The following is a 23,916-nucleotide window of genomic DNA, read 5'->3' as shown; positions in this document are numbered from 1 at the left end:
GAGAAAGAGTTGTAAGAGAAATTAGAGTTAACATGTTTTGACCACCGTTAAGTATGGACACATCTGTAGGTTCTCATCAATTGTAATCCCTAATAAGAACTAGAGAAGCACAAGATCAATGTATAATATTGGGATGTGTGGTCCATATCTTTTATGTGAAATGTTACAAAAATCCTACCTGATGTATCATACTTCCTTAAAGTTAACGGGATGTACCGTATATAACTCGCTGTTGCAGTAAGACCATGTTACATGGATGATACACGTGTGAATAAGTCTTTAGTCAGTCACTGTCTAAAACCTGCCTGAGGCTGTCTCTAATTATACATAAGACAAACATTCCTGACTCCTAGACCTAATGGCGCTTATGACAGTCTCCTCCTTCCCTTCCAAATGCTCCCAACACGCAAAAGATAATGGCAGCAGAGAGAGGAAAGAAGAGCGTTCCTCCTGTAATGTGGTTGGTACTACGGCAGTTCGGGGTTGATATTGAACAGAGAACATGGCAGGCACCTTTCAGTAGAGAGCAACTGTATTACCAAATTAACCGGTATTGAATTATTTGCTCCTCGAAGGTACTGAAATACTGTGTTTCTCAGAAAATAAGACGGGGCCTTATATTTTTTTGCTATGAAAGAAGGGTTTGGGCTTATTTTCCAGTCTCACACACAGTTCTACGTCACAGATGTGTCACTGTCTAATCCCTTACAGCAGTGTTCTACTGCAGCCAAGTGTAGCGGTGGGCTCCCCCTGTAGACCAGAAGCAGCCGCAAAACTCAGGCTCAGTAGTGGAGTGATGCTAGCGGGGGACTACCCAATCTGTATGTGAGAACCTAGCACTACCGGTAGTCAACCCTTATTGTTGTAGACTCTCACACTACTGCCACCTTATACAGATAGCTCCCTTAAGGTCAAGGACTGATTCTTTTTGGAGGAGAGATTCTTATGGGGGTCTTCTTTCCTTAATGAAGCGTCTACTGTATCTGTCCTGCTGTGTTCTACTTACTTTTTTACATGTATAGCTGCCTGGCACTATTTTTAATGAAGTGTATCTAGGGCTTATTTTGGGGGTAGGTCTTATTTTCTGGGGTACAGGAAAGTATTGATAATTTGATACATTGTGCAACCCTAGTCAGAACACATCCTCTTTCCATCAGAATCTTTTTATGGCTAGTGGCAAATACAACATTTGTGAGGGGAAAAAAAGCAGCAATAGCCTCAACTTTTCAGAAACCTATATAGTCTTACGTTGTAAGGAGAAGGAAAGATAGACAAGATGAACTCCTCAGACATTAAATGTTTAGTTTTGTTCATTTGGATCATACTATTGGCGAAACAGGATCAAGGCAGATGAAATACATGAGAAATGCTTCTAGTAATTTTTTGCTGTTTTTGTACTTTATTGCCCCTTTAGAGCACCAGGATGCACATATGTAAGCTATACATAAGTACACAAATTTATTGCTCGTATGTATGAAGACAAGCTTAATGCATAGTAACAGAAGCACGTTCTAACAGCTATACAAGGCTTCATAAATCTAGGCCATTAATTACAATTTTAGTTTTTGGCTTTTCGTGTATTTTCACGACTTGAGACTTTTGAGCGCTTTTGGTTCTTCTCTTGCATATACTTGTCCCAGCTTCTGCTTGTAGTGGAACCGATGACACAACAAGCAAGACGCGTGCCTGCATTTCCATTTTCCAAACTGGCCTGGTTATCGCCTCGGCCTAGGTCATCGGCCAACTTGTGAACAACCATTGCCCTGCCTAAAATAGATTCGGGGCCAATGAGTGTAGCTTTAAGGTTTTGGCGCAGTTTTTGAATCGTTCCATTTTGGACAAGGAAATTGCCCAAATCTCCAGGGTGGTTAGGGTGATTTTCACACTGGGGATTGTAATGTCCACCAGTGGAGTCACAGCCATTGCTAAGGTCACCATAGCTATGGACATGAATTGCTCTTGAGGTTTGATTGACGTCCATAGGAAACCCATGTACAGTGAAGATGGCTTCTAACTTTCCTCTTGGATAGACTTGCTTGAACAGAATATTGCCTGTGATTTGTAGCTCATCTGCAGCCAGTTTTGGATTTGGTTGTAGATTACATGTGGCATAGATCGTTTTATCTGGAATGTTCCCATCAATTGTTGTCATCCATATGTCATGTAACTTTTTGGACATCTCTGCTAACATTTCAGTTTGGTTTTTTCCCACATCTGCTCTGATCCCAGAGCAAATGGAAATGAAGAATAGAACACGAAGATAAAATTCCCAACACATGGTTTACTTATGCCTATAAGAAAAAAAACCAAGTAAATTTTTTGTGAAAAGTATTTCATTATAAGCAAAGACTATTGTGGTCTTCGTGGCAGGAGATTCATAAAAATTGGTTAACAAGAAGAACATTCACTGGTACCTGCTGCACTTTAGTCATCTGTTAGCTCTGCCGTGGCCATGGAGTTGGAAGACGCTTGGCCATAAAAAAGTACTTTTTCATAGTCGAGTACATGGCACTGTCATGTGAATGGATTCTAATTCACGATAAAGCTAGTGATTAAATTCTTATTAAATTAAAAACACAACATACTATGCATCTAGTTACTATAATATCAGATTGTATAATATCATTGAACATAATTATTTTATGTTGAAAGTGAGTTTGTAACTTTTTCCAACTCCAGCCCCAGTCTTTCTATAGACGGCCATTGGCAAGTCACCGTTGACATCTTTAAACCAATTTGAGAAGAAGGGTCCTGGCATGATGTAATGATTGTTAATTGTCTGTGGCCATAGGGGAACAGTCCTGGGAGCTGGCACTATTTCTTAAAGTAACACTCCCTCAAAAACTTTTATACTCATGCCTGTCATTCAGAAACATGATGTAAATTGTAGTGGCTGTAATTGGCTGTATTGTGAGTTGTCCACTCCCTTCTGGTCCTCAGCTGTGTCATGTGATGTACTCGGACTCTGCAACTGACATAGCATTTCATATATGCTACTAAATCCAGATGCAAAAATAGAAGTATCCAGCACAGTCCCCAAACAATAAAAGTGGGCACTTTATCAATCCATTTAAATCTACAGGGAAATTAGTGACACGTTGTGGGCGCAGTGTCCTTAGCCATAGTCTAAAAACAGTACTATTCTTCAGATATTCAGGTTTTATGCTTTTACACTGTGATGAAGGGCACTGCGCCGGAAAGGGTTCCTCTTTGGGTAGACAGGAGCAGCAGGGACAAGCGAACACCCAAATATATCAGAGAATGTAGACAGAAGGACCAAATTCCACGCCAGAGGGCTGGGTCAAAAGTAAAGGAACCATACTCCACCCAGGTGGAAAGTATCCAGTAATCTTTATGGAATCCAAATAACACTAAGGCTGAGTTCACATGGAGTATTTTGGCTCCAAAAAAATGGCTCAAATTGAAATAAAAAAATCTGCCTGGCGTTTTGAGGCTTTTTTTTGCCATAAAACGCCTCAATAAACCCTAGCGATTTTTCCACCTTCCATTGACTTGCATTGATTTTTTTCAGGTGGAAAACACCTGAAGAATGGACAAGTCGCTTTTTTTACGCTAGCGGAATGGTGAGGCGTTTTTGGGAGGAGGATTTTGAGGTGGATTCCGCCTCAAATTCCTGACTAAAAAACTCAGTGTGAACTCAGCCTAACTGCTAATTAGAGATGAGCGAACACTAAAATGTTCGAGGTTCGAAATTCGATTCGAACAGCCGCTCAATGTTCGTGTGTTCGAACGGGTTTCGAACCCCATTATAGTCTATGGGGAACAGATACTCGTTAAGGGGGAAACCCAAATCCGTGTCTGGAGGGTCACCAAGTCCACTATGACACCCCAGGAAATGATGCCAACACCTCTGGAATGACACTGGGACAGCAGGGGAAGCATGTCTGGGGGCATCTAACACACCAAAGACCCTCTATTACCCCAACATCACAGCCTAACAACTACACACTTTACACACTCAATACCACCTCTCTGACAGTAGGAAAACACCTTGAAACATGTGTATTTGGCACTTGCAGTGAGGAGAGCTTGTCACCAGCAGTGAATTTGGCCCTTGTAGTAAGTTGAGGTTGGCACCAACATTTGTTTTGAAAATCAGGGTGGATTGAGCCTCTAACCAGCAGAGTTTGGGCAAATTCATGGTGGAGGGAGCCTCTAAACACCCCAGTTTGGGCAAATTCATGGTGGAGGGAGCCTCTAAAAACCCCAGTTTGGACCAATTCATGGTGGAGGGAGCCTCTAACCAGCCCAGTGTGGGCAAATTCATGGTGGAGGGAGCCTCTAAAAAACCCAGTTTGGACCAATTCATGGTGGAGGGAGCCTCTAACCAGCCCAGTTTGGGCAAATTCATGGTGGAGGGAGCCTCTAACCAGCCCAGTTTGGGCAAATTCATGGTGGAGGGAGCCTCTAAAAAACCCAGTTTGGACCAATTCATGGTGGAGGGAGCCTCTAACCAGCCCAGTTTGGGCAAATTCATGGTGGAGGGAGCCTCTAACCAGCCTAGTTTGGACCAATTAATGGTGGAGGGAGCCTCTAACCAGCCCAGTTTGGACCAATTAATGGTGGAGGGAGCCTCTAACCAGCCCAGTTTGGACCAATTAATGGTGGAGGGAGCCTCTAACCAGCCCAGTTTGGACCAATTAATGGTGGAGGGAGCCTCTAACCACCCCAGTTTGGACCAATTCATGGTGGAGGGAGCCTCTAAACAGCCAAGTTTGGACCAATTCATGGTGGAGGGAGCCTCTAAAAACCCCAGTTTGGACCAATTCATGGTGGAGGGAGCCTCTAACCAGCCCAGTTTGGGCAAATTCATGGTGGAGGGAGCCTCTAAACAGCCCAGTTTGGGCAAATTCATGGTGGAGGGAGCCTCTAACCAGCCCAGTTTGGACCAATTAATGGTGGAGGGAGCCTCTAAACAGCCCAGTTTGGGCAAATTCATGGTGGAGGGAGCCTCTAAACAGCCCAGTTTGGACCAATTCATGGTGGAGGGAGCCTCTAAAAAACCCAGTTTGGACCAATTCATGGTAGAGGGAGCCTCTAAACAGCCCAGTTTGGGCAAATTCATGGTGGAGGGAGCCTCTAACCAGCCCAGTTTGGACCAATTAATGGTGGAGGGAGCCTCTAAACAGCCAAGTTTTGGGAAATTCATGGTGGAGGGAGCCTCTAACCAGCCCAGTTTGGGCAAATTCATGGTGGAGGGAGCCTCTAAACAGCCCAGTTTGGGCAAATTCATGGTGGAGGGAGCCTCTAACCAGCCCAGTTTGGACCAATTAATGGTGGAGGGAGCCGCTAAACAGCCCAGTTTGGACCAATTCATGGTGGAGGGAGCCTCTAAAAACCCCAGTTTGGACCAATTCATGGTGGAGGGAGCCTCTAAAAAACCCAGTTTGGACCAATTCATGGTGGAGGGAGCCTCTAACCAGCCCAGTTTGGACCAATTAATGGTGGAGGGAGCCTCTAAACAGCCAAGTTTGGACCAATTCATGGTGGAGGGAGCCTCTAAAAACCCCAGTTTGGACCAATTCATGGTGGAGGGAGCCTCTAACCAGCCCAGTTTGGACCAATTAATGGTGGAGGGAGCCTCTAACCAGCCCAGTTTGGACCAATTAATGGTGGAGGGAGCCTCTAACCAGCCCAGTTTGGACCAATTAATGGTGGAGGGAGCCTCTAACCACCCCAGTTTGGACCAATTCATGGTGGAGGGAGCCTCTAAACAGCCAAGTTTGGACCAATTCATGGTGGAGGGAGCCTCTAAAAACCCCAGTTTGGACCAATTCATGGTGGAGGGAGCCTCTAAAAACCCCAGTTTGGACCAATTCATGGTGGAGGGAGCCTCTAAACAGCCAAGTTTGGACCAATTCATGGTGGAGGGAGCCTCTAAAAACCCCAGTTTGGACCAATTCATGGTGGAGGGAGCCTCTAACCAGCCCAGTTTGGGCAAATTCATGGTGGAGGGAGCCTCTAACCAGCCCAGTTTGGACCAATTCATGGTGGAGGGAGCCTCTAAACAGCCCAGTTTGGGCAAATTCATGGTGGAGGGAGCCTCTAACCAGCCCAGTTTGGACCAATTAATGGTGGAGGGAGCCGCTAAACAGCCCAGTTTGGGCAAATTCATGGTGGAGGGAGCCTCTAAACAGCCCAGTTTGGACCAATTCATGGTGGAGGGAGCCTCTAAAAAACCCAGTTTGGACCAATTCATGGTGGAGGGAGCCTCTAAACAGCCCAGTTTGGGCAAATTCATGGTGGAGGGAGCCTCTAACCAGCCCAGTTTGGACCAATTAATGGTGGAGGGAGCCTCTAACCAGCCCAGTTTGGACCAATTAATGGTGGAGGGAGCCTCTAACCAGCCCAGTTTGGACCAATTAATGGTGGAGGGAGCCTCTAAACACCCCAGTTTGGACCAATTCATGGTGGAGGGAGCCTCTAAACAGCCAAGTTTGGACCAATTCATGGTGGAGGGAGCCTCTAAAAACCCCAGTTTGGACCAATTCATGGTGGAGGGAGCCTCTAACCAGCCCAGTTTGGGCAAATTCATGGTGGAGGGAGCCTCTAAACAGCCCAGTTTGGGCAAATTCATGGTGGAGGGAGCCTCTAACCAGCCCAGTTTGGACCAATTAATGGTGGAGGGAGCCGCTAAACAGCCCAGTTTGGGCAAATTCATGGTGGAGGGAGCCTCTAAACAGCCCAGTTTGGACCAATTCATGGTGGAGGGAGCCTCTAAAAAACCCAGTTTGGACCAATTCATGGTGGAGGGAGCCTCTAAACAGCCCAGTTTGGGCAAATTCATGGTGGAGGGAGCCTCTAACCAGCCCAGTTTGGACCAATTAATGGTGGAGGGAGCCTCTAAACAGCCAAGTTTTGGGAAATTCATGGTGGAGGGAGCCTCTAACCAGCCCAGTTTGGACCAATTAATGGTGGAGGGAGCCTCTAAACAGCCCAGTTTGGACCAATTCATGGTGGAGGGAGCCTCTAAACAGCCCAGTTTGGGCAAATTCATGGTGGAGGGAGCCTTTAAAAAACCCAGTTTGGACCAATTCATGGTGGAGGGAGCCTCTAACCAGCCCAGTTTGGACCAATTAATGGTGGAGGGAGCCTCTAAACAGCCAAGTTTGGACCAATTCATGGTGGAGGGAGCCTCTAAAAACCCCAGTTTGGACCAATTCATGGTGGAGGGAGCCTCTAACCAGCCCAGTTTGGGCAAATTCATGGTGGAGGGAGCCTCTAAACAGCCCAGTTTGGGCAAATTCATGGTGGAGGGAGCCTCTAACCAGCCCAGTTTGGACCAATTAATGGTGGAGGGAGCCGCTAAACAGCCCAGTTTGGACCAATTCATGGTGGAGGGAGCCTCTAAAAACCCCAGTTTGGACCAATTCATGGTGGAGGGAGCCTCTAAAAAACCCAGTTTGGGCAAATTCATGGTGGAGGGAGCCTCTAACCAGCAGAGTTGTGGGAAAGCAGGGTGGAGGGAGCCTCTAACCAGCAGAGTTGGTGGAAATCAGGGTGGAGGGAGCCTCTAACCAGCAGAGTTGGGGGAAATCATGTTGGAGGGAGCCTAGTATTAGCAGAATTGTGCAACGCTTATGGTGGATGAGTATGAGGATGCGGAGGAATTGGAGAGGTTGAGTACAGACATGGAGTTTCATGTTGGGGTGCTTTACACAGGTGGGCACAAAAATGAAGGCTCTATCCAGTGGTGGTTCATTTTTATCAAAGTGAGCCGGTCGGCACTCTCAGCTGACAGACGGGTGCGCTTGTCAGTGATGATGCCACCGGCTGCACTGAACACCCTCTCAGATAGGACGCTGGCGGCAGGACAGGACAGCACCTCCAAGGCATATAGGGCAAGTTCAAGCCACAGGTCCAACTTCGACACCCAATACGTGTAGGGCGCAGAGGGGTCGGAGAGGACAGGGCTGTGGTCGGAAAGGTATTCCCGCAACATGCGCCTATACTTCTCACGCCTGGTGACACTAGGACCCTCCGTGGCGGGACTTTGGCGAGGGGGTGCCATCAAGGTGTCCCAGACCTTAGACAGTGTGCCCCTCGTTTGTGTGGACCGGTGAGAACTTGGTTGCCTACTGGAGGAACTGCCCTCCCTGCCGCCAACGTCACATGCTGGAAACATCTCCATCATATTCTGCACCAATTGCCTGTGGCAAGCATTGATGCGATTGGCCCTCCCCTCTACCGGAATAAAAGACGAGATGTTGTTTTTATACCGGGGGTCAAGGATAGCAAAGATCCAGTACTGGTTGTCCTCCATGATTTTGACAATACGCTTGTCGGTTGTAAAGCACCCCAACATGAACTCAGCCATGTCTGCCACAGTGTTAGTTGGCATGACTCCTCTGGCCCCACCGGAAAGTTCAATCTCCATTTCCTCCTCATCCTCCATGTCTACCCATCCGCGCTGCAACAATGGGACGATTCGAAGTTGCCCGGAAGCCTCCTGTATCACCATCACATCATCGGACAACTCTTCTTCTTCCTCCTCCTCCTCCTCCTCCTCCTCCTCCATTAAACGCAGTGAAGCGGACAGATGTGTGGACCTACTCTCCAGCTGTGACGGATCGGATGCTATCCCTAACTCCTCTGTGTGATCTGAGTTATCCCTGATGTCAATCAGGGATTCTCTCAGAACACACAAGAGCGGGATTGTAAGGCTCACCATCGCATCCTCAGAGCTCACCCTCCTTGTGGACTCCTCAAAGACCCGTAGGATGTCACAAAGGTCTCTCATCCATGGCCACTCATGGATGTGAAACTGAGGCAGCTGACTTTGTGGCACCCTAGGGTTTTGTAGCTGGTATTCCATCAAAGGTCTCTGCTGCTCAACCACTCTATTCAACATCTGAAACGTTGAGTTCCAGCGTGTGGGGACGTCGCACAAAAGCCGGTGTTGTGGCACATGCAGGCGTTGCTGGAGAGATTTTAAGCTAGCAGCGGCTACTGTCGACTTGCGAAAGTGGGCGCACATGCGCCGCACTTTCACCAGTAGCTCTGGAACATTGGGGTAGCTCTTTAGGAAACGTTGCACCACTAGGTTGAAGACGTGGGCCAGGCATGGAACATGTTGGAGTCCGGCAAGCTCCAGAGCTGCTACCAGGTTCCGGCCGTTATCACAAACGACCATGCCTGGGCCCAGGTGCAGCGGCTCAAACCATATTGCCGTCTCATCGAGGAGGGCATCCCTCACCTCGGAGGCAGTGTGCTGTCTGTCCCCCAAGCTGATCAGCTTCAGCACAGCCTGCTGACGTCTACCAACGCCAGTGCTGCAACGTTTCCAACTCGTAGCTGGGGTCAATCTAACAGCGGAGGAGGAGGCGGTGGCGGAGGAGGAGGCGGTGGCGGAGGAGGAGGCGGTAGAGGAGGAGGAGGAGGGGGGTGTTCTTCTCGTGTCCCTGCCAGGAATGTTAGGCGGGGAGACGAGGTACACCGGGCCAGTTTGGGAAGCAGTCCCAGCCTCAACTACATTCACCCAGTGTGCCGTCAGTGAAATGTAGCGTCCCTGTCCGCATGCACTTGTCCACGCGTCGGTGGTCAAGTGGACCTTTGTGCAAAGCGCGGAACTAAGGGCCCGCCTGATGTTGAGTGACACGTGCTGGTGCAAGGCGGGGACGGCACACCGGGAGAAGTAGTGACGGCTAGGGACGGCATAGCGAGGTGCCGCAGTTGCCATCAGGTCCAGGAAGGCGGGAGTTTCAACAAGCCGGAACGCCAACATCTCCTGGGCCAGCAGTTTAGCGATGTTGGCGTTCAAGGCTTGCGCGTGTGGGTGGTTAGCAGTGTATTTCTGCCGCCGCTCCAATGTCTGAGAGATGGTGGGTTGTTGTAAAGAAACGCCTGATGGTGCCTTTGATGGTGCAGGAGAAGGAGATAAGACAGGACCAGGGGAGGATGAGGTAGAAGTCAACAAAGTGGCGGAGGCAGATGAAGTGGTGTCCTGGCTCGTCCTCTGGAGTGCATCGCCAGCACAGTCAGCAGTGGCAGTGGCAGAGGCAGAGGCAGTGGCAGAGGCAGTGGCAGTGGCGTGAACGGCAGGCGGCCTTTGTCCTGCCGTTGCTGCCTGCCACTGATTCCAGTGCTTGGATTCCAAATGACGGCGCATTGAAGTGGTGGACAGGTTGCTCTTCTCAGAGCCCCTAATCAATTTCGAGAGGCAAATTGTGCAGACAACACTATATCTGTCCTCGGCGCATTCCTTGAAAAAACTCCACACCTTCGAGAAACGTGCCCTCGAGGTGGGAGTTTTTCGGGGCTGGGTACGAACTGGAACATCTTGGGAGATTCCGGGTGTGGCCTGGCTTCGCCTAAGCTGCTGACCTCTGCCTCTGCCTCTAGCTACCCTTTTTGGTGCTGCACCTGCCTCAACATCCACACTACTTTCCCCGCTTGACATCCCCCCTGTCCAGGTCGGGTCAGTGTCCTCATCATCCACCACTTCCTCTTCCAACTCCTGTCTCATCTCCTCCTCCCGCACAATGCGCCGGTCAACTGGATGCCCTGACGGCAACTGCGTCACATCATCGTCGATGAGGGTGGGTTGCTGGTCATCCACCACCAAATCGAACGGAGATGGAGGAGACTCTAGTGTTTGAGCATCTGGACACAGATGCTCCTCTGTTAGGTTCGTGGAATCGTGACGTGGAGAGGCAGGTTGAGGGACAATGAAAGGAGCGGAGAACAGCTCTGGGGAGCAGGGACAGTTTGGGTTATTGTTCTGTAAAGCTTCGGAATTTTGGGAGGAAGGAAGACAAGACTGTTGGGTAATAGGAGGAGAGGAGGCAGAGTCTGACTGGCTGCTGGACAATGTGCTGTAAGCGTTCTCTGACAGCCATTGCAAGACCTGTTCCTGGTTCTCGGGCCTACTAAGGTTTGTACCCTGCAGTTTAGTTAATGTGGCAAGCAACCCTGGCACTGTGGAGTGGCGCAATGCTTGCTGCCCCACAGGAGTAGGCACGGGACGCCCTGTGGCTTCACTGCTACCTTGCTCCCCAGAACCATTCCCCCGACCTCGCCCACGGCCTCGTCCACGTCCCTTTCCGGGAGCCTTGCGCATTTTGAATTCCTAGTTAGAAATTGGCACTGTATACCAGTAGTAAAAATTGTGGGTGCACGTAACCCCAATATATTCTTTGAATTACCAGTCAGAAACTGGCACTATATGGCAGTAGCAAGAAATGAGGGTATTTGTATTCCCAATATATTCTTTGAATTCCCAGTCAGACACTGGCACTATATGGCAGTAGCAAGAAATGAGGGTATTTGTATTCCCAATATATTCTTTGAATTCCCAGTCAGACAATGGCACTGTATACCAGTAGTAAAAATTGTGGGTGCACGTAACCACAATATATTCTTTGAATTACCAGTCAGAAACTGGCACTATATGGCAGTAGCAAGAAATGAGGGTATTTGTATTCCCAATATATTCTTTGAATTCCCAGTCAGACAATGGCACTGTATACCAGTAGTAAAAATTGTGGGTGCACGTAACCCCAATATATTCTTTGAATTACCAGTCAGAAACTGGCACTATATGGCAGTAGCAAGAAATGAGGGTATTTATAACCCCAATATATTCTTTGAATTCCCAGTCAGACAATGGCACTGTATACCAGTAGTAAAAATTGTGGGTGCACGTAACCCCAATATATTCTTTGAATTCCCAGTCAGACACTGGCACTATATGGCAGTAGCAAGAAATGAGGGTATTTGTATTCCCAATATATTCTTTGAATTCCCAGTCAGACAATGGCACTGTATACCAGTAGTAAAAATTGTGGGTGCACGTAACCCCAATATATTCTTTGAATTACCAGTCAGAAACTGGCACTATATGGCAGTAGCAAGAAATGAGGGTATTTGTATTCCCAATATATTCTTTGAATTCCCAGTCAGACAATGGCACTGTATACCAGTAGTAAAAATTGTGGGTGCACGTAACCCCAATATATTCTTTGAATTCCCAGTCAGACACTGGCACTATATGGCAGTAGCAAGAAATGAGGGTATTTGTATTCCCAATATATTCTTTGAATTCCCAGTCAGACAATGGCACTGTATACCAGTAGTAAAAATTGTGGGTGCACGTAACCCCAATATATTCTTTGAATTACCAGTCAGAAACTGGCACTATATGGCAGTAGCAAGAAATGAGGGTATTTGTATTCCCAATATATTCTTTGAATTCCCAGTCAGACAATGGCACTGTATACCAGTAGTAAAAATTGTGGGTGCACGTAACCCCAATATATTCTTTGAATTCCCAGTCAGACACTGGCACTATATGGCAGTAGCAAGAAATGAGGGTATTTGTATTCCCAATATACTCTTTGAATTCCCAGTCAGACAATGGCACTGTATACCAGTAGTAAAAATTGTGGGTGCACGTAACCCCAATATATTCTTTGAATTCCCAGTCAGAAACTGGCACTATATGGCAGTAGCAAGAAATGAGGGTATTTGTATTCCCAATATATTCTTTGAATTCCCAGTCAGACAATGGCACTGTATACCAGTAGTAAAAATTGTGGGTGCACGTAACCCCAATATATTCTTTGAATTCCCAGTCAGACACTGGCACTATATGGCAGTAGCAAGAAATGAGGGTATTTGTATTCCCAATATATTCTTTGAATTCCCAGTCAGACAATGGCACTGTATACCAGTAGTAAAAATTGTGGGTGCACGTAACCCCAATATATTCTTTGAATTACCAGTCAGAAACTGGCACTATATGGCAGTAGCAAGAAATGAGGGTATTTATAACCCCAATATATTCTTTGAATTCCCAGTCAGACAATGGCACTGTATACCAGTAGTAAAAATTGTGGGTGCACGTAACCCCAATATATTCTTTGAATTCCCAGTCAGACACTGGCACTATATGGCAGTAGCAAGAAATGAGGGTATTTGTATTCCCAATATACTCTTTGAATTCCCAGTCAGACAATGGCACTGTATACCAGTAGTAAAAATTGTGGGTGCACGTAACCCCAATATATTCTTTGAATTACCAGTCAGAAACTGGCACTATATGGCAGTAGCAAGAAATGAGGGTATTTGTATTCCCAATATATTCTTTGAATTCCCAGTCAGACAATGGCACTGTATACCAGTAGTAAAAATTGTGGGTGCACGTAACCCCAATATATTCTTTGAATTCCCAGTCAGACACTGGCACTATATGGCAGTAGCAAGAAATGAGGGTATTTGTATTCCCAATATATTCTTTGAATTCCCAGTCAGACAATGGCACTGTATACCAGTAGTAAAAATTGTGGGTGCACGTAACCCCAATATATTCTTTGAATTCCCAGTCAGACACTGGCACTATATGGCAGTAGCAAGAAATGAGGGTATTTGTATTCCCAATATATTCTTTGAATTCCCAGTCAGACAATGGCACTGTATACCAGTAGTAAAAATTGTGGGTGCACGTAACCCCAATATATTCTTTGAATTACCAGTCAGAAACTGGCACTATATGGCAGTAGCAAGAAATGAGGGTATTTATAACCCCAATATATTCTTTGAATTCCCAGTCAGACAATGGCACTGTATACCAGTAGTAAAAATTGTGGGTGCACGTAACCCCAATATATTCTTTGAATTCCCAGTCAGACACTGGCACTATATGGCAGTAGCAAGAAATGAGGGTATTTGTATTCCCAATATATTCTTTGAATTCCCAGTCAGACAATGGCACTGTATACCAGTAGTAAAAATTGTGGGTGCACGTAACCACAATATATTCTTTGAATTACCAGTCAGAAACTGGCACTATATGGCAGTAGCAAGAAATGAGGGTATTTATAACCCCAATATATTCTTTGAATTCCCAGTCAGACAATGGCACTGTATACCAGTAGTAAAAATTGTGGGTGCACGTAACCCCAATATATTCTTTGAATTCCCAGTCAGACACTGGCACTATATGGCAGTAGCAAGAAATGAGGGTATTTGTATTCCCAATATATTCTTTGAATTCCCAGTCAGACAATGGCACTGTATACCAGTAGTAAAAATTGTGGGTGCACGTAACCCCAATATATTCTTTGAATTCCCAGTCAGACACTGGCACTATATGGCAGTAGCAAGAAATGAGGGTATTTGTATTCCCAATATATTCTTTGAATTCCCAGTCAGACAATGGCACTGTATACCAGTAGTAAAAATTGTGGGTGCACGTAACCCCAATATATTCTTTGAATTACCAGTCAGAAACTGGCACTATATGGCAGTAGCAAGAAATGAGGGTATTTATAACCCCAATATATTCTTTGAATTCCCAGTCAGACAATGGCACTGTATACCAGTAGTAAAAATTGTGGGTGCACGTAACCCCAATATATTCTTTGAATTCCCAGTCAGACACTGGCACTATATGGCAGTAGCAAGAAATGAGGGTATTTGTATTCCCAATATACTCTTTGAATTCCCAGTCAGACAATGGCACTGTATACCAGTAGTAAAAATTGTGGGTGCACGTAACCCCAATATATTCTTTGAATTACCAGTCAGAAACTGGCACTATATGGCAGTAGCAAGAAATGAGGGTATTTGTATTCCCAATATATTCTTTGAATTCCCAGTCAGACAATGGCACTGTATACCAGTAGTAAAAATTGTGGGTGCACGTAACCCCAATATATTCTTTGAATTCCCAGTCAGACACTGGCACTATATGGCAGTAGCAAGAAATGAGGGTATTTGTATTCCCAATATATTCTTTGAATTCCCAGTCAGACAATGGCACTGTATACCAGTAGTAAAAATTGTGGGTGCACGTAACCCCAATATATTCTTTGAATTCCCAGTCAGACACTGGCACTATATGGCAGTAGCAAGAAATGAGGGTATTTGTATTCCCAATATACTCTTTGAATTCCCAGTCAGACAATGGCACTGTATACCAGTAGTAAAAATTGTGGGTGCACGTAACCCCAATATATTCTTTGAATTCCCAGTCAGACACTGGCACTATATGGCAGTAGCAAGAAATGAGGGTATTTGTATTCCCAATATATTCTTTGAATTCCCAGTCAGACAATGGCACTGTATACCAGTAGTAAAAATTGTGGGTGCACGTAACCCCAATATATTCTTTGAATTCCCAGTCAGACACTGGCACTATATGGCAGTAGCAAGAAATGAGGGTATTTGTATTCCCAATATATTCTTTGAATTCCCAGTCAGACAATGGCACTGTATACCAGTAGTAAAAATTGTGGGTGCACGTAACCCCAATATATTCTTTGAATTCCCAGTCAGACACTGGCACTATATGGCAGTAGCAAGAAATGAGGGTATTTGTATTCCCAATATATTCTTTGAATTCCCAGTCAGACAATGGCACTGTATACCAGTAGTAAAAATTGTGGGTGCACGTAACCCCAATATATTCTTTGAATTCCCAGTCAGACACTGGCACTATATGGCAGTAGCAAGAAATGAGGGTATTTGTATTCCCAATATATTCTTTGAATTCCCAGTCAGACAATGGCACTGTATACCAGTAGTAAAAATTGTGGGTGCACGTAACCCCAATATATTCTTTGAATTCCCAGTCAGACACTGGCACTATATGGCAGTAGCAAGAAATGAGGGTATTTGTATTCCCAATATATTCTTTGAATTCCCAGTCAGACAATGGCACTGTATACCAGTAGTAAAAATTGTGGGTGTATATAGCCCCAATTCTATTGCTAGGGGACTTGCAGGGTATTTCTGGGGTGAAGGTGGGGGGGCACACCGTTGGAACGGGTATCGGGGTATATATCGGGTATACGGGAATACACTGACAGTGTATTCCATTCAGGATCCTGGGAAAGCTGGGTTGCGGCGATTGAGCCCGTCAGTGCCACGTTACACTGACAAGCTTCTCCCTGGAATTTAGCTCTTACAAGAGCTGTTGTGGTTGTCTTCTCCTTCCTATCCTAGCCTGTCCCTGCCTACCCAGAATCTAAGCCCTAGCTAGCTGGACGGAAACCTCCGTCCTCGGTGAATTGCAAGCTCAGAATGACGCGAACCTGGGCGGCGCTGTTCTTTTAAATTAGAGGTCACATGTTTTCGGCAGCCAATGGGTTTTGCCTACTTTTCTCAACGTCACCGGTGTCGTAGTTCCTGTCCCACCTACCCTGCGCTGTTATTGGAGCAAAAAAGGTGGGAGGGGAATCGAGTAATGGCGCACTTTACCACGCGGTGTTTGATTCGATTCGAACATGCCGAACAGCCTAATATCCGATCGAACATGAGTTCGATAGAACACTGTTCGCTCATCTCTACTGCTAATCCTTGTACACTTGACAAAGGGGTGAAATCAATGAAATGCATAGTGTTCTTTGGAACGAATAAATATTACTGGATACTTTGTATGCTTGGTATTTGGTCCTTCTGTCTACACTTTTCAATGAGGTCTTTCTTATTCTGCATTGCAGATCCATTTTCATAATCAGTGATTTAATCCTTATGCAAATCAGCTGAAAACGGATCTAAGGCTAAGGCCCAGCGGGTCGTATCTGCAGCAGTTAAAGCACTGCGGGAAGAACTGCTGTATGAACGCATTGCGGTTCTTTCTGCAGCGCTTTTAAGAGAAAGTTCACAGAGTTTTCCTCTGCGGACTTTCTCTTAACATTATATCTACGGGAAAGCCGCTAGCGTTTCCGTAGATATAATTGACATGCTGCGATCTTTTCCGCAAAGTGGGGATGGGATTCGCATCCACTTTTCCTGCACGGTACAACACCGCGATTTTTCCCGCAGTGTCTTCGCTGCGGGCAAATCGCGACGTATCCAGTCCATAGGGCCCCGGCCTTAAGGTGTTTCTGCTCCTCCTGAGGCTTCACTCTCTGCTTCAAAACCCTTTTTCAGTTAATTTGCATAAGAACAAAAAGCTAATTTTCATATAAATGGAGCTGCAATGCAGAATAAGAAAGTCATCTTTGGAAAATGCACAAGCAGCCCTAAAAGTTAATGTCAGTAGTAGGGTTGGGCCGATCTTGAGATTTCAGGATCGTTTTTAAAATCTGATTTCTGATCATTTTCCATTCGAACCTGATCCCAATCCCAATTCTGATCCAAATGCAAGTCAATGGGATTTTTTTAATAATTGAAGATCGGATTTTAAAAAGGATCCTATTCACTACACAGCATGGAGTCCAAAAATTGAAGGCTTTAATTTTTAGACTCCACGCTGTGTAGTGATTAAAAAAAAAAAAATCCTCTGGCTATTTAGTCCCCCCTGGTGTCCACTTACCTGCACAGATTGCTGCCGCTCCCCGTTCTTCTCGGTCTGATTCTCTCTCATGTACATGTCTTCAGAGCGCCGTGCATGCCCCGCCTCCCTAGGTTAATGTTAGAGATGCTGGGAGTAGGCGGGGCTTGTTGTGGCTTAGGAGAGTGTGGGCAGGTACAGGATGGGGAGACGTGAGTGCATCACTCATGACTCCCCTCCCAGTAACCGTCCACACTATCCTAAGCCACAAGCCCCGCCTTCTTCCTAGGTTTGTATCACTAACCTGGGAGGCGGCGGCACACGAAGCGCCCTAAAGGCCTGTAAATGAGAGAGAACCGGACTGAGAAGAACGGGGAGTGACAGCGAACTGTGCAGGTAAGTTGAGCGATCGGGATCAGAATTCTGTTCCCGATCTATTTTAGGCGGGATCGGGATCCGATCCCGATCGCTCAACCCTAGGCAGTAGTTTGATACTGAATTTCCTTCTGAAAGACTACAATACTACAGTCCATTTAGCCCTTGACTAAACATAACAAACAATTCTAAGTAAAAAGAGATCCCAGAACATCTTATGAAAGGAAGAAAAGAAATATTTAAATAATTCATAATGGAAAATGCTTTGATATATTGGAAAACTTTACTTTTCCCTTCAACTACAAGGATATCAATAACCTGTAGTTAAATTATCAAAGGGAGCAGAGATTTTGTAGGAGAATAGAATCATAGTTTCTGGCCCAGTGGAGCGTAAGATGGAAGATTCAGCAGCGAGATGTTCAATAATGAAGTAATAACCAGGGTTACACTTGGAGACAGCACTAGCTTTCCCTAAGGCCTGACCACACTGCATTTATGTGCAGGATTTTCTGACAGCAACCAACCAGTAGTTTCTATGTGTTTGTCTATTGCAGGCTGCACAGGGTCAAGGTTAGAGACAGCTCTGACTAAGTGCAGGATTACTTGGAAATCAATAAACAGTTGTGTAATGTATGGCTGTGGTCTAGAGAGGAGGAAGCCATATTTTACAATAATCTCAGCCTGGCTAATAGAATGTGTGCTATCTGATCCCCCGTTCTATACTTAAAGGGACTCTTTCATTGGGAAAAGTCATTTTTAGCTAAGCACGTTCTTGCATAGCCTTTAGAAAGTCTATTCCCCACATACCTTTTGTATGTAAATCGCCTCAGTAGTTTTTATGCTAATTGGCCTTCTGCGTGCACTCCGGAAGTGTCTCTGTGCACCCTCTCTGCTATCCTCTGTGTATATACAATAGAGGCTGCTGTGCTAATGGCTCATCTCTCTGCTCTCACACGCATAGCGAATAGCAGAGGGTGCTCACAGTCACTTCAGGGGTGCACGGAGAAGGCTAATTAGCATGTGAATAAAAAACGGACTTATTCAAAAACTACTGAGGTAATTTACATACAAAAGTTAGGTGTGGAATAGCCTTTATAAAGGCTATGCATGGATGTGCTTAACTAAAAATGAATTCTGTAAAGTATATAGATCCCTTTAAGGGAGCAATACTGATTGTACAGGGACATACTAGAGATGAGCGAACATCTTCAGACTCCAAAGTATAAAAATTGGAGGCCCATGGAAGGTGTAAAAAGTAATAATAATGAGCAGTCATGGTCCCTTGTGGTATTCAGTGTTCGTTCCTGTTTTTTTCCTACTTCCTGGGTGATGTCAGCAGGAGACTTCCAACCTCATAGGCCTCAGCAATGTTGTGCATCAATGTCATGACACTTTGGCACCAGAGTCATAAGATCACACCCCTCATGTGATGCTGAGGCCCAATCACAGCCCCCTAGGGCCACTGACGCAACTAAGGATGCTGGAACCGCCCACGAAAAAACCACCACATGGTAGCTCAGAAGTGGTCAGGGACAGTGAGTGTGACTGTTTATTTTTTCGCCCCTCCCCTGGGCCCTGACTTCAATACTCTGGGGTCTGAATAGACCACAGAGTATAATGATTTGTAAGTGGCGAACCATAAACATTTCAGGAGAACTCATAATGAACCCAGCTTGATATGAATCGATTTGCTCATCTTTAGGACGCACCCTGTTGGAATGGACATGCAATTGTCAATTTATTGATACATTTCCAGGAAGAATAACTGAGCAGCAGCTCTGAGTTCCAAGAAAAGGTATTCCAAGATTTGTATTGTGTGGGAAATACAAATATTTAGTGAAGCAGAGATATCAGTCCATGACCTTTATCATAACTCCGGCCAAAAGAAGCCAATTGAGCATTATGTACGGTGAAGAGTAAATTCAGCGCTGAGCAGGAAGTGCAAACAAAAGCTCGGAGACACTGTTATTTTGGCAAGTATGTAGGGTTTATGTTTGGTATATTTAAAAGGGCAACTCAGATATAAACATTCTAAGTTACACTGGGTTCACACCAGCGTTCGGCACTCCGTATTAGGTTTCCATTTTCAGCCGGCAGAAGACGGAAACCTGTCATGCCGAGTGCGGCCGTGAGAGCTTTGAGCCCTCCGCGGCTAAATAGTTTTTTTTTAAAATCGGACACAGAGTACTGCATGTCCGACTCTGTGTCTGGATTTAAAAAAAAAAAACTGTTTTGCCGCGGAGAGCATAAACTGCTCACGGGCGCTCACGGCCAGACACTTTTCAAACCCATTCAAATGAATGGGTTTGAAAGATGCCGGCAGGTTTCTGTCTCCTGTCCTGTTTTTTGCAGGAAACGGAAACCTGCAGAACAGAGTCCCGGGCGCAGATGTGAACGAGCCCTGAAGTCATTTTAGGTTATATTCACACAGAGCTTTTTTTGCAGGAGACCTTTGAGGCAGATTTCAAAAGAACAAAAACTGCTTCAAAGAAGTGAGATGCTCATTCTTCAGGCTGTTTTGCCTCGCGATTCGGCCTGAAGACACACCCTCCTCTGGACTAGGCCCATTCAGTGGGCCTAATCCGGAGCGGAGTGTGCGGCTGGATGCCGTTGCACTGCACTGGCTTTCAGTCACGGCTACCTGGCTTTTGGACAGGAACCTGAGGCGGCCTCCGCCTCAGGTTACGGTCCAAAAAACCCATCTGAACTTACCTTAAAAAAGCTCCAAATTTTGCTTCAAAAACCTGAATCAGTTTTTTTTCTGCCTGTCAACAAGCTCATTGTTGCAGATTTTGCTGCGGATTTTTGGCTACAAAAAGAGTTGGAAATATATAGGATGTTCTTATACTTCTACCTTCTGCTCAATCCACTCCTGGCTTTTGGTCAAACATCCACAGCAAAATCTGAAACAAAAAATGCTGCATGGGGCTTCAGCCTAAGGCTGGGTTCACACAGGGTTTTTTGGTCAGGAAACTGAGACGGAGGCCACCTCAGTTTCCTGACCAAAAAACGGGTAGCTACAACTGGATGCCGATGCAGTGCAAAGAATTGGCCTAGTCGGGAGGAGGGAGTGTCTTCAGGCAGAATCGCGAGGCAAATCGGCCTGAAGAATGATTTCAATGGTAGCCTTCTTTTTGGTTAGGATTTTGAGGCAAATTCAGGTGAAGGGAACAAGCATTGCAATATTCTTCTCTAAAGAGAAGTGTTTTTCACTATTAGGCCGGGTTCACACGATGTCTTTTAGCACATAATGTGGCACGTAGACGCCGAGGGAGCTTTTGCGGGCCGTATACGCTCCCATTGTTTTCAATGGGAGCCGGTACCGTATACGCGGCGCTATTTTGCAGCCGCCACAAAATCACGGCCGCAAAATAGCGCCGCGTATACGGTACCGGCTCCCATTGAAAACAATGGGAGCGTATACGGCCCGCAAAAGCTCCCTCGGCGTCTACGTGTCACATTATGTGCTAAAAGACATCGTGTGAACCCGGCCTTAGGGTCCATTCACACGGAGGAAAATGGTGAGGAATTTGGTGTGGAATTTCAGCACTGAAAAAAAAAGCTTCCCATTGACTTCAATGGTTTCCTTTTTCTGCTAGCAGAAAGAGAAGGAGGCAAATAAGTACAGAGTCCATTTTCTTTAATAAAGAATATTATAAAGTTTGTTCCCACCACCTTCACTGTGGATTTCTAAACAAAATAAACTTTAAGTTCCAAATTCTGAGCAGAATAAATTAAAGCTATATATTCTTATAGTAGTCAGAGCCAAGGAGGGAACCAGCTAGACACTTTGTCTTGGCCCCAGTATTTAGATACTAGGGCGGTAAACTTATTATTACCCACATAATAAAGGAGTATTCCCATCTCAGTACATCTCTAGGATATGCCATAAATACCTGAAAGATGTGGGTATCAAATGTGGGACCTACCTCAACCTCGAGAATGGGGCCCATCTGTTTCTAGAAGTGAATGGAGAGGGCCAACCGAAGCCATAAATACTGAGATGGGAATACCTTTAGGCTGGGGCCCACGTAGTGCAAATGCTGTGATTTTTCTGTGTCAAAAAAAAAAAAAAAAAAAAAGCCGTGTGTTACAGTACCTGCAAAGTGGATGGAGTACTGGCTAACCTCATCCACACATTGCAGAAAAACATCCACAGGGCTTTTGTACCCATCGCGTTTTTGTAAATCGCAGCATTTCAATTATACTTATTGAAAGCTGGTGTTTTCCGCATAGGTGTAATCGAAGCTGAAAGTCCTCAGAGGAAAACTTTATGGACTTTCTGTGAAAAGCGCTGCGGGAAAAAAACGCAATGTTTTTCTGCAGCGGTTTTTCCCACAGTGCTTATTGGCTGCAGCTTGCTACGTGGAACTTAGCTTTAAGGGTGCATGCACACTACGTAACGCCGGGCGTGTATGAGAGCCGTACACGCCGGCGTTACAGCAGGGCTGCCGAACACTTCCCATTCACTTCAATGGGAGCGCTCGTAAACGCCGCTGTTACGAGCGCTCCCATTGAAGTGAATGAGAAGTGTTCGGCAGTCTGCCGTAATGCCGGCGTGTACGGCTCTCATACACGCCCGGCGTTACGTAGTGTGCATGCACCCTAAAGAAAGTTAATGCCCCCCCCCCGAGCTTTCCATGGAGCCTGAATGACTTGTCTTATTTACATCTCCTCCTTCCCTGTTTCCTCCTACCCTGCTAGTTTAATTTCTCTTTATAGGTTTGTCTTTCTATGTATAAACCAGAAGATCAGGATGACAATAATAGATCTTATAGACAGATGAATATAAGGACAATGAACGGAGACAACATATATAAAGTAGAGGTCCATATGTTGTGTATAAGGAAAAGTCCATATAGCCTATATAAAGTGCAAATCCACATAATTTATATAAAGGTAAGGTCCATATAGCCTATATAAAGTATTGGACCATATTATAAAGTACAGGCCTTTATAGCCTATATACAGTGCAGCTCTATATTAAGTAAGATCCATACAGTCTATATATAGTGCAGGCCTATATAAAGTAGAGGTGTCTATACAAAGTAAGATCCATATGCCACTATTCTCACAGGAGTTTTCCTTTGCAGCTGTACAAAATCTTAAGATGAATGAAATAGTACATAAGATGTCAGAGTGACACAGCAGGCATTTGTAAGCGGACAACCATATGTACATCTATTAAAAATGGCTGACACATACAATACCTGTGTAAGTAAATAAATGATCCTACTGTAGTAGCAGTAGCAGTAATAGTAATATAACAAGATGACAGCCTATAGCTACACGTCAAGGGCAGCGTATTCCATCTTCATATAGTGTAACCAGTCATCCCTTACAAATTCTAGACCTAGCTTTATAAGAGTTTAGTCATCAGTTTAGTGTCTCTTTATACTCTCTGCACTGATACAGACCCCCAACCCACAGTCTAAAGGACCCCATTGCATCCATCCATCAAACCCATAGACATACATACTAGTATGATCCCCACACCTTGCTCTGCTCCTGAGGACTATGCCAGTGCAGAGAGTAGATGACAAGTTAATTCCTATAAAGTAGACAACCCTACTCTTTTAGACCATTACATGTCATATTGGATTGTAGGTTTTTGTTATGTTAGCCTGATATTACCTGTGCAGTTGGAGCAGGTGTGTAAAGTTGTGGAGATGACAGGAGGCTTCTTGTAAGCAGAGTTTTGCATATGCTGAGGTTTTGTAAGTCTCTGCTGTGGGAGTGGTCCGAGTCTGCTGCGAGTACTAGTTCATTACCACCTACATTCCAGCGGGCTTGAAATTTGGAACAGAGTCATTAACATTTGGTTATATAAGCCGTACACAACAAATCTGTGAGGACTTGGGTACCTTCCAGGGCTTACTTAACAGGCACATGATGTTGTGGTTGTAATAGAGTTTTTTTTTTTTTTTTGCTCTAGAAAAGTGAAAATGAAAAAGATCCAAAGAATCTTAAGACTAAGACCTTAAGTGTGTTTTTTGTTGCAGTTTTTTGAGCCAAAGCCAAGAGTGACTTTTAAAGTAATAGGAAATATAAAGGAAGTTCATCTCACTTCTGTTAAATCCACTCCTGCCGCAAAATCTGCAACAAAAAAACAGCTGTCTTCAACGTGTGGCCTCAGCCTAAGGGTAAGTTCACACTGGGTTTTTTGGTCCGGAACCTAAGGCAGAGGCTGTCTCAGGTTCAAGTCCAAAAGCCAGGTAGCCGCAGCTGAAAGCCGGTGCACTGCACCAGCCGCACACTCCGCTCCGGATTAGGCCCAATGAATGGACCTAGTGGGTAGGAGG

General features: G+C 45.4%; 1 protein-coding gene across 1 annotated transcript; it reads right to left on the bottom strand.

Annotated features, from left to right (window-relative positions):
- Positions 1-1,376: 1,376 nt before the first annotated feature.
- LOC142184685 (extracellular superoxide dismutase [Cu-Zn]-like) lies at positions 1,377-23,405 on the bottom strand. Its single transcript, XM_075259740.1, has 2 exons — positions 23,249-23,405; positions 1,377-2,291 (listed from the first exon to the last, which is right to left on the bottom strand). The coding sequence occupies exon 2, from the start codon at positions 2,276-2,278 to the stop codon at positions 1,559-1,561; it is 720 nt and encodes a 239-aa protein (XP_075115841.1). The 5' UTR covers positions 2,279-2,291; positions 23,249-23,405; the 3' UTR covers positions 1,377-1,558.
- Between the last annotated feature and the right edge of the window lie 511 nt (positions 23,406-23,916).

The sequence above is a fragment of the Leptodactylus fuscus genome, chromosome 1 (genome assembly GCF_031893055.1).
Source record: "Leptodactylus fuscus isolate aLepFus1 chromosome 1, aLepFus1.hap2, whole genome shotgun sequence".
In the NCBI taxonomy this organism is placed as follows: domain Eukaryota; kingdom Metazoa; phylum Chordata; class Amphibia; order Anura; family Leptodactylidae; genus Leptodactylus; species Leptodactylus fuscus.
This window is presented reverse-complemented; position numbering and strand designations above follow the sequence as displayed.

Coding starts and splice junctions, on each gene's coding strand:
- LOC142184685 (XM_075259740.1), bottom strand. CDS start 2,278: ATGTGTTGGGAATTTTATCTTCGTGTTCTATTCTTCATTTCCATTTGC.